Here is an 11,178-nt window from a genome sequence, read left to right as displayed (position 1 = left end):
GAAGCAATTTGCAGCAGTGGCCTGGAGGAGAGGGGCCGGGAGAGCACATTAACTAGGCACGGAAAACAAAGATAGGAGTCCCCATGAAGGGGATAGAAGGTGCACAGTGGTCGTCGTGTGTGTGTGGACATATCATTTACAGCTGCTCAAAACCTTTTAGTCCCATCGTGCAAAGACAGAATAAAAAGAAGTTATCCTTCTCAGCCTGCCTTGCCCTGCGTGTGTAGACAGCAAGTTAGGTGCTGCCCCTGGAGCACCGCTTCAAAACGTGCTCTGTGAAGAAACAGATGACAAGCAGGGATTCCATTTTGCTGGGGCAGGTGTCCCTAGGGCAGTGGTTCTCAACCTGTGGGTCGCGATCCCTTTGGCGGGTCGAACGACCCTTTGACAGGGGTTGCCTAAGACCATCCTGCATATCAGATATTTACATTATGATTCATAACAGTGGCAACATTACAGCTATGAAGTGGCAACGAAAATAATTTTATGGTTGGGTCCCAACATGAGGAACTGTATTTAAAGGGCCAGAAGGTTGAGAACCACTGCCCGATGGGGCATCGTGCTTCTTTGTGAAAGCACCAGTCTCTCAGCTTTGCTCAGGGAAAACAAGTTAAAGGGGCCCTAGCCCTGCTTGGAATGCTAAAGGAGAAGCGAGTGCCCTGGGCTCGGGAAGGGGCTCCCAACAAGGAACCCCGAAGGCAGAGAGAAGCAGGAGCCACAGCAGGTGGGATCCTAACGGTTCTGAACCCAATCCCAATGGACGTGTGTGTGGTGGTGGAGGGGTTCCCACAACACCAAGAAGTTCTCTGACACCAGCCGGGTGTCCCACAATCCCACTCAATTCTGACCCTATCTACCTGGCGGTAGCATCAGATCCCACAGGTTCAGGGCTCAGTCCTACAAGACTGACACCCCCCTTTAGACGCCAATCAGAAGTCCAGATTGTCACCTGCGCTTCTGGCCAGCTGACTATAGATTGGAGGTTCCCACAACTTCCACCTTGGGTCCGATTAATTTTTGAAAGCGGCTCACAGAACTCAGAGGAACATTTTACTTACTAAATTACCGGTTTGTTATAAAGGAAACAACTCAGGAGTAGCCAGATGGAGAGACGCATAGGGCAAGGCATGTGGGAGAGGGCTTGGAGCTCCCAGGCTCTCTTCAGGCACCAGCCTCCCAGGACCTCCACTTGTTCATCCACCTGGAAGCTCTCTGAGTCCCGTCCTTTTGGGGTTTATGGAGGCTTCATACAGGGGCGTGGCTGAATCATTGGCCATTGGCAATGGATTCCAACTGCAGCTCCTCTGCCCGCCTAGGAGCAGGTGAGACTGAAAGTTCCAGCTCTCCAAACACCGGGTTGCTTCCCCTGGCAACCAGCCCAGTTTTTAGTTTACCTAAGGGTTTTCCCAAAAATCACTTCATTATCTTAAAAAAGGCACCTTTCCCCACTTTCTTCAGGGGAAATTCCAAGGATTTTAGGAGGTCTGTTGCCAGGAACGGGATCAAAGACAAATATATATATTTCTTATTATAAATCGAAATATCACAGACCCCTTTCGAAGTGGAACAGTCTCTTCAAACTCCTCTGCTCAGACCCTAGGCCTAGGGTTTGTTTTTATGACTTTTCCAAGTTTAGTTCAGCCCACTCTCGGTACATTTGCTCATAGTTGCACCGGTCCTTCTCTGGTCAAGGTTTGTTTTTCCACAGCTGGGAGCAGAGATAAGGGTTTCCCTGATGAGTAGAGCAGACTTGTGCCAGGGGGAGGGTTCTGCACGGTCACAGTAAAAAAGGGTCTTATCATTTTAAGTTTGTCTTTCACATCCAGACAAAAGTGAGGTCTTTTTATTTCTTCATCTGCAAAACCTGACAATTGGCCCCACCTCACAGGCTTGTGATGACATACTGTGAAAGTGCTTTGTGGACTATGAACTGTAAACTGACTAGCTTTTATCATTGTTGATGATTTGATGGTAATAATGACCCATGCAAGGGCCGGGGGGGGGGGGGGGGGCGGGGGGGGGGCGCGCGCGGGGGGTCCATTCAGCCAGTCCCAAAGCTCACAATGTGAACTTGGCACCTTTTCTCTCTTCAGCTGTATCTTCTGCTTAATCAAGGATTACAACTTTAATTTTTGTGGTTACATACTTTTTTATATTCTATTTTTTCCTAAGTCTGTCTGGGCATTTTTTTTTTTAAATCTCGTATTCCTTATTCAGTTTTTTCTGCTCTATCTTTCATTCTTCAAACATTTCACAATAACTTCTTTAGATTATCTGATTATTCCAAACGCTGAAGTCCTTAAAGCTCTAAACTTGTTCATTATTGTTCCTGCTGATTCTCCCTCGTGATGATTTGAATCCTTATATACTTAGTAATATTTTTGTAAATTTAAATTTGGCTAAATTTAAACCAGAAGCCTGGATTGAGGCTGCTTTCCTCTAAGGAGGATTCAGTTTGCACCTGCTGGACTCTAGGGGGCATTAATAATCTGGGCCACTTAAATTTTCCAGTGTACGGTTTATTTAATCAAAGGGAAAGAGAGCAGGTCTCACATGGAAACTAACATCTTTATTGATTTTTAACATCTAATGCTGCAGCCTAGACAGTTTTCCTTGTAGGTTCCCTCTGTAAGCAGGTGGACTTTATTCTTTCCACTAAGAATGTAACCTTTTTAAAGGTCCCAGCTTTGGGCAGAAGATGATATCTCACATTTAGCTCTTCCGTCCTCCTCAGCCCTAGGGCTTAGTGTCTGGTTCTCCCCAACCTTCCATACTCCTACCCAGTCCCTAAAGCTCTAGGTTTCTAGTTAGTTGACCTCTCCGTTTATTTATCATTTACCTTTTGTTTTGTATTGTTAGCTTCAGGGGAATGCCCTTGGTAGAATACCTTTATTTGGGGGCGCTTACTAAGGAATTTTTAAAACATGTATTTGTTGTGTTTTATATAGCATTTAAACTTTCTGCTACGGGAAGCTTTTGAGAACTCATAGTACTGGAAGAGATTTTTCTTAAGTGATTATATGGTACAGGTTGTTTTCGAACCTGCCTTTTTCCCACTTGAAATATGAAAAACACCTGTAATATAAATAAATATAGGTCTAAAGCAGTGGCTCTCAACCTTCCTAATGCTGTGACCCTTTAATACAGTTCCTCATGTTGTGGTGACCCCCAACCATAAAATTATTTTCGTTGCTACTTCATAACTGTAATTTTGCTACTGTTGTGAACCATAATGTAAATATCTGATATGCAGGATGTATTTTCATTGTTACAAATTGAACATAACTAAAGCATGGTGATTAATCACAAAAACAATATGTAATTATATATGTGTTTTCCGATGGTCTTAGGGTTCGTGACCCACAGGTTGAGAACCGCTGGTCTGGAGCATCATTTTAATGGTTACATAGTCTTCTCTTTTACATTTTTTTTATTGATTGGTTTTAGAGAGAGACACAGGGAGAGAGGGGAAAAAACCATCAATTTGTTGTTCCACTTGTTTATGGATTCATTGGTTGATTCTTGTATGTATCCTGTCCCAGGATTAAACCCACAACCTTGATGTATCAGAACTAAGCTCTAACCAATTGCGCTACCCTGCCAGGGTCTACATAGTCTTCTATTGCATAATTTATTTAATCCTTTTCTTGTTATTGGATACTTAGGGTTCCGGGTTTTTTTCACTATTTTAAACAACATTTCAGTGAATATTCTTATAACTAAATCTTTGCATAAGCACGATCTTCTTCCTTCTTTAAGTGTTTGTAAAAATAATATATGCAAACACTAAGGAAAGTTATCCACAATCTTTTTTGATAATTAATAGCATTTGGTCTATAATTGGAATCTCTTAATCAAACAACAGATGAGAAGTAGTTAGGGCTAGAATATGAAGAGAGACCACACCCTCTGCTCTCCGCCCCTCACCCCAACAACTAGGGATAGGAAGCCAGAGCAGGACCATCCAGAGCAGAGAGCTGAAGCGAAGGCAGACACCAAGTAGAATCCAAAAGCCTGGGACAACTGTGGTCAGAGGCACCAGGCCTCAGGAAAGGCTGAAGCTTCAAAATCTCGCCTCGCCTGTCCTCTCCTGCCTGAAGCAGAGGGTCTTCTCAGCCACTCCTCCAGGCTCCCATCCCTGCTCTCCTTCTTTTAAAGGGGTTTGGTTTATTTTGAGTCAAAAAGTAGTACAGGGCCCTAGCTGGTTTGACTCAGTGGATTGAGCATCAGCCTGTGGACTAAAGCGTCCCTGGTTCGATTCTGGTCAAGGGCACATGCCCTGGTTTTGGGCTCCATCCCTAGTAGGGGATATGCAGGAGGCAGCTGATCAATGATTCTCTCTCATCATTGATTGCTTCTGTTTCTATCTCTCTCTCTTCCTTACTCTTTGTAATCAATAAAAAGATTATTTTTTTTAAAAAAAGCAGTACAAGCTCTGAAATTATCCCCAGCCCTATACTTTATAGTGGCTTACCCATGATTCTCAGGGTCTTGTCCCAATCTAGGAAATTCAACCATAGAAAGGCCTTTTTGAGGGGGGCGGGTCTTTAAACACCCCTCTACCTCCTTTCTGCCTGCTTCCCTTGAGTGCAGCCCAGATATTGAGCCCAGGGTCTTCTCCCTAAAGAGAATCACGAAGGGAATGGCTGCCCTCTCTGATAGCTCTGAGCTCTTGACTACACTTTTTTGAGGACCTGATGCACTTGCCTTTATAGTCTGGGAGATACCGTCATATCTCTGTAATAAAGACTGTTTCAGATTGATTCTGTCAGCTGTGCAGGTGAGAGCCCCTAAAGCATAAAGAAGCCCAACCTCCTCTTTTCTCCCAATGAGTATGGAGCCCCAGCTGGGGTGATCAGTTTCTTAAAGAAGCCCTAGAAGTTATGGTCTCCCTATGAAGGACTGGGTGCCCAGAGCTGGCTATATCTGGTTCCCACAAGCTCCAGCCCTGGTAAGGCATTGCATGGGTAAAATAACTTTTTGTCTCCCAAATCCTTAAGGCTCCCCGAGATCCTGAGTTCTGAAAAGCCTTTGTCCAGAGCATAGGCTTGTGGGGAAGGTGTATAAACCAGGGAATAAGCATGAAGGAGTTGGTGGGGCGGGGCGGGGGGGGGGGGGCGGTGGGCGGGGGGGCGCAGAGAGGGCAGGGACGCTCTGAGGTGTTTCCACTGTGGGGTAAACCTCCATGTGAGCAAGCCGCTGGCTGGGCCATTCATCTAGCCTACCACAAGGCCCTGGGAGTGGGTCTTGATCTTGATAGCAGACAAGTCACTACCAATGCCAGGGCCTTGCCTCAGTGACAGCAGCTGTCAGGGACTGGGCAGGAATACAGACAGGGACCCGTCAGCACACAGTTGAATGCTTCACACCTTCCTCAACCACCTTCACCACCACCTGAGCCCTGAAGCTTATGTGAAAATAGGAAAGCCTGATGGTTGGGAGCCAGGCTCTGAAGTTCCACACTGGCTTGGGCAAGGTAAACTATCAGTGCCTGTGTTTTCTTATCCATAAAGAAGGAATGAAAGCGGTACCCATGCCCTTAGAATTGACATGAGAATAAATAAGCTCATCTTTGTATCTGGCACATGGTGAGCATGACAGAAGTGTTAGCTCTGATCTTAGGGGAGCTGAGGGAGAGATGAGCCCTAGGACCACGAAATCCTCCTCAGCACCATCCCATCCCCAGCCCAGGCCTGGCAGGTGGTGGAGGTGGGAGGCCTGTGGGAGAAGGGAGAGACACTGGCTGTAGGAATGGGTTGATTGTGGGTTCCTGGAACGTGAGGACTCCTTCATGGCACTCTAAATGCAAGTGACCCCTAACCAGGCTGTGGCACATAGCGCTCAAGGAAATGCCAGTTAGAAAAGACAAACACTAAGTTTCTGTCTGCCCAGCCCCTTTGGGGCGGGAACTGCAGAGGCGGGAGGAACCTCAGCTGCCCTTGTAACAGGAAGTTGTTCAGTCACTCAGAGCAGGGAAGCAGAATCAGTTCAGTGGCTTAGGTGGCCTGGAGATTGAACCTTCTCCTCACCCCCAGACCCCTCTCTACCACAAACCCTATTCCCAGAAGTCACTCCATCCGTGTGAACTCGAAACTTCCAGAAGCCCCTGGCACCTTCCAGTTTGATGTCTTTCAGCAAGTTATGGTGAGTGGAGACTGAGACACAGGGTGCTCCTTGGACTTATCTGGGACTGCCATTGTGCCGGTACCAAGGCCAGGAGACAGTGGGGCTCATGGGGGAGGCTGTGGATTGTACTGACCCTACTGAGTCACGGGGGGCCATGGAGCAGAGGGGTTGTGGGAAGCAGCAGGGACTTGGGACCAATACCAGCTGGTGAAGAGGCCCCTTCTCCCAGGTACAAAGGTGCCCCAGCCCCCCTGGTGTCCATCGAGGACTTGAAGAACCCGGAGTACATCGGCCAAGGCGGGTTTGGCACAGTGTTCCAGGCACAACACCAGAAATGGGGTTGCAATGTGGCAGTCAAGATCGTTGACTCGTGAGTGTCCCAGCTGCTGGTTGACTAGCCAGGGTCTTGCTGAGGCAGCAGGCTGCTGTCCTGGGGGTGGGGGTGGGGGGCCTGAGGGGAAGGGAGGGATCTGCCCAGCAGAGCAAGACTCCAACTCTCTCCTGGAGTATAGGAACATGATATCCAGGGAAGTGAAGGCCATGGCAAGTCTGCGTCACCCCAACGTGCTGACCCTGATGGGGATCACCGAGAAGCTGGAGTGGGGCGGTGTGTCAGGACCAGCTCTGGTGACTCAATTCATGGAGAACGGTTCCCTGGCAGGGTTGCTACAACCCGAATGCCCCTCGGCCCTGGCCACTTATCTGCCGCCTGCTGCAGGAGTTGGTGCTCGGGATGCATTACCTGCACAGCCAGAACCCCGTGCTTCTGCACCGGGACCTGAAGCCCTCCAACGTCCTGCTGGACCCAGACCTGCATGCCAAGGTCAGCCTGTCCGCATCCCAGCCCAGCCTCTAGATAGGTTGTGCCCCGAAACTGCTCCAGCCCCACCAACTGAAAAAGCATCTCCTGCAGCTCTGTCTACTGAATGCCCTCAGCATCTCCCTCTGGACACAGGGCTGACACAGCCACTTCCACCTGCCCACCCACTAGGCTCTCCAAAGACCCATGGCTGGCAGCCCGGGAGACTCAGACTTTGACCCACCCTCAGAGGGGACGCAGACCTTCAAACCAAGGCCCAATTGGTCCTACTGGTTTTCCTAACCCTCCTCACCCCCTTTACAAAGCTGGACCTGTACCTTGGGTGGGGTTGCGGGTGGGGGAAAGAAGAGGATTCTGGAGCTGCCTAGCATTATCCATTCCCTACTTCCTCCTCCTTCCCTTCCTTTGCAGCTGGCAGATTTTGGCCTGTCCACATTTCTGGGAGCCTCACAGTCAGGGGCAGGGTCTGGGGTGTCAGGAGGCACCCCAGCCTACTTGGCCCCAGAACTATTGGCTGATGTAAACCAGAAAGCTACTATGGCCAGTGATGTCTACAGGTAAGACACCCATGCCTAACAACCCCCCCAATTTTTACACCTCTCTGGGCCCTTCTAGGGGAAGGTGTATGAAAGAGAAGTTATGCCAGAGGTTGGGAGAGGCCTCAGCTTTTTGTCTCTTGCAGCTTTGGGATCCTAATGTGGGCGGTGCTTGCAGGAAGAGAAGCTGAGAGTAAGACTTCAAGCAGACTATTGGATCCTTAACCCCCGGCACCCTCCTCCTGAAAGCCCCCAAGCCCCCCACTTCCTGCTTACCTGCTCAGACTGTCCTACCCGCTCCTCCCCTCCCCTTGGACTATACTCCCTGCCCCATTCTATGATGGAGCAGGTCGCCCCTCCTACTCCGAATGCTTTCCCTTCGTGTCCCCCACCCCCACCTCAGCAGTGAACAAGATATCACTGGTGGAGCAAGGTGTGTATGAGATCCAGAACCGGCCCCCACTGACAGAGCTGCCCCAGCCCGGCCCTGAGACTCCTGGCCTGGAGGGACTATTGAAGTTGATGCAGCGCTGCTGGAGCCATGAGCCCAAGCACAGGCCTTCCTTCCAAGGTGAACTGGCCACTAAACTGGCAGCTGGGTTGGGTCTCAATCTGTCAACAGAGGGCTTTCTCAGAGAAAGAAGTTTTGCTCACCTGCCACCCACTCTGCCTTCTCTCCAGACTGCCAACCAAACATTGAGAGCGCCCTTCACCTGGTACGAGTTGAAGCTGGTACAAAAATGGATGCTGCAGTCTCCACAGTGAGTACCCAACACCAGCCCCAACCTAAGAGCTGGGAAGGAATGGCACCACATGGCTCCCTTGGCCACCCAGTGACTCCCCACTGACCACTGCTCTTTATGTCCTAGCCCTCATCCCACTCTCCCCACCCCATTCCTGATTCCCTGACAGCAGTTATGGGCCAAGAGACCTCTTCCTAGGGTTTACACTGGCTCTCCCACCTCCACACCCAGCAAGTTCTCCCTGTCCTTGCAGGTGAAGAAGTTCCTGTCGGAGCAAAGGAGCAGCAACAGGTTGTCTGCCCCTGAGACAGGCTCAAGGGGGACAGAAATGGATGACTGTGGGGCAACCCCTGATTCCACGGTCTCTGGAATGATGAAAAACCTGAATCTGAAAGGGCCCCCCAGCTCTGTTCCTGAAAAATGTACAAACCTTCCTGAGAAGATTGAGGCACAGGAAAAGCATGTTCCGCATGCCCGGACAGCAGGGGCGCCTTCGGATTCAACTGAACAACTTCCCCCAACTTCAGAGACCTCACCATTCAGAAATCAGGTGCCCAACCCCACCTCGGCTGGGACCCCAAGTCCTGGACCCCAAAGAACTCAGGTGAGACTTTGGCAGGACTAGGGGATGCCAATCTTGTCCCCTTTTCAGGGAAAACTTGGGACTGAGGAAGTATGCTCTGGAAAGAGGCCTCAAGACAGGGAGCCTGAGAGCTCTGTGTTGTTCACAGGGGGCTGAGAGAGGTGGCACCAACCGGCCTCCCGAGGAGCCGGGACCAAGTCCAATACCAGGTAACCATACCCACTCCTTCTCCCCCCCCCCCCCCCCCCCCCCCGCCTACCCCGCCCCCGTTCAATTCCTCCACCAGCTCCATCCTCTAAACCAGTGATTCTCAACCTTCCTAATGCCTCAACCCTTTAATACAGTTCCTCATGTTGTGGTGACCCCCAATTTCATTGTTACAAATTGAACATAATTAAAGCATAGTGATTAATCACAAAAACAATATGTAATTATGTATGTGTTTTCCGATGGTCTTAGGCGACCCTTGTGGAAGGGTCATTCGAGCCCCAAAGGGGTCGCAACCCACAGGTTGAGAACCGCTGCTCTAGACCATATATAGAGGCCCTCTTTTGAAGCTCCTATGTGTGGGGTGCTGCCAGCTCCTACCCAAGGAGGGGTAGAAAAGGGGAAAGAAAGGGCTAGAGGCAACTTACTCTAATCTTCTCATTTCATAAATGAAGAAACTGATGCTCTTTGGGATTGGATCCTGCTGAGATCGCAGCAAAGCCTGGATTTGTCCTAGGCCTTCTAGCTCCCCAGCACCAACTCTGTGAAGCCCCAAATTCCATTGTGGCTATGTCAGTACTGAGGGCCTCCAAGCAGAAAAGATCCAAATACCCGTGTCAGAAACGTCAGCTACCACCACTCTTGAACTTCTGCACACCCAGCTCTGAAGGGGCAGCCTGCCGGGGAAAGGCAAAGGCATCCCTGACACCTTCCCTGGGAGGCCCTGAGACCCCGTCTCTGCATTTCCCCGGGGAGAACAGGAGGTGCTGCTGCCCCTCCACTCTGCTGCTCCTCCTAACTAAGTTGCTGAAAACTTAACCGTCACACTAACACCTCTGTTTCTTTTCAAGGGATAAGGTCCCTTTCCATCAATAACTGCCAAGGAGTGCAGATTGGAAACAACAACCACATGGTGATATATGATGTCTCGGATGGAGCTGGCAACATCCCCTTCACCACAAGTAGCTTCCAAAGAAGTGCCAGAAGAACATAATGCCTGGCCTGGGCCACAGGGCCAGTATAATAATGACAGAAATTGAGGAAGCATCTAAACTGACTCCTGGACTTGAGGCAACTAGTTGAGGTTTTCTGACTTTGTGCCCCCAGGAATCAATAAAGTGGTGGTATTTTTTAAAAATTCTTTATTGTTTAAAATATTACATATAGTATTACATATGTCTCCTTTTTCCTCCATTGACCTCTCCCTGGTTTCCCCCCACACACACACCCTAACATAGGTCCTCAACCCCCCCCCCCCCCAGTGTCTGTGTCCATTGGTTATGTTTATATGCATGCATACAAGTCCTTTGGTTGGTCTCTTACTCCCCTGCCACCACCCTCCCCTGCCTTCCCTCTAAACTTTGATGGTCTGTTCGATGTTTCTATGTCTTTAAATCTATTTTTGTTCATTATATTCCAAAAATGAGTGAGATCATGTGATATTTATCTTTCTCTGACTTAGCATAATGCTTTCCAGTTCCATCCATGCTGTTGCGAATGGTAAGAATTCTTTCTTTTTTACCGCAGTATAGTATTCCATCGTGTAGATGTACCACAGTTTTCTAATCCATTCATCTGCTGATGGGCACTTAGGCTATTTCCAAATATTAGCTATTGTAAATTGTGCTGCTTTGAACATAGGGGTGCATCTGTCCTTTCTGATTGGTGTTTCTAGTTTCTTGGGATATATTCCTAGAAGTGGGATCACTGGGTCAAATGGGAGTTCCATTTTTAGTTTTTTGAGGAAACTCTATACTGTCTTCCATAGTGGCTGCACCAGTCTGCATTCCCACCAGCAGTGCACAAGTGTTCCTTTTTCTCCACATCCTCACCAGCACTTGTCTATTTGTTGATTTGTTCTGACAGGTGTGAGATGGTACTTCATTGCTGTTTTGATTTGCATCTCTCAGATGATTAGTGACTTTGAGCATGTTTTCATATGTCTCTTGGCCTTCTGTATGTCCACTTTTGTAAAGTGTCTATTTAAGTCCTTTGCCCATTATTTGATTGGATTGTTTATCTTCCTTTTGTTAAGTTGTATGAGTTCCCTGTGAATTTTGGAGATAGAACCCTTATCAGAGATAACATTGGCAAATACACTGCGTGGCCAGATTATTATGACCAGCCAGATTATTATGACCACCCCATCAGTACTTCATTGAC

General features: G+C 48.7%; 1 protein-coding gene across 1 annotated transcript; it reads left to right on the top strand.

Moving 5' to 3' along the window:
- Positions 1-5,978: 5,978 nt before the first annotated feature.
- RIPK3 (receptor interacting serine/threonine kinase 3) lies at positions 5,979-10,147 on the top strand. The gene is given in 12 exon segments (XM_070406830.1): positions 5,979-6,144; positions 6,356-6,496; positions 6,639-6,807; positions 6,809-6,949; positions 7,358-7,503; positions 7,629-7,675; positions 7,886-8,053; positions 8,164-8,243; positions 8,479-8,829; positions 8,957-9,017; positions 9,867-9,973; positions 9,975-10,147. Coding segments are annotated over 12 exon segments (1,512 nt in total). The 5' UTR covers positions 5,979-6,124; the 3' UTR covers positions 10,056-10,147.
- The last annotated feature ends 1,031 nt before the right edge of the window (positions 10,148-11,178 follow it).

This window comes from Myotis yumanensis, unplaced genomic scaffold (assembly GCF_028538775.1).
Source record: "Myotis yumanensis isolate MYYU_CA2020_CCGP unplaced genomic scaffold, mMyoYum1.0.hap1 SCAF_1, whole genome shotgun sequence".
In the NCBI taxonomy this organism is placed as follows: Eukaryota; Metazoa; Chordata; class Mammalia; order Chiroptera; family Vespertilionidae; genus Myotis; species Myotis yumanensis.
Note: the sequence above shows the minus strand (reverse complement) of the source record. Positions and strands in the feature narration are given on the sequence as shown.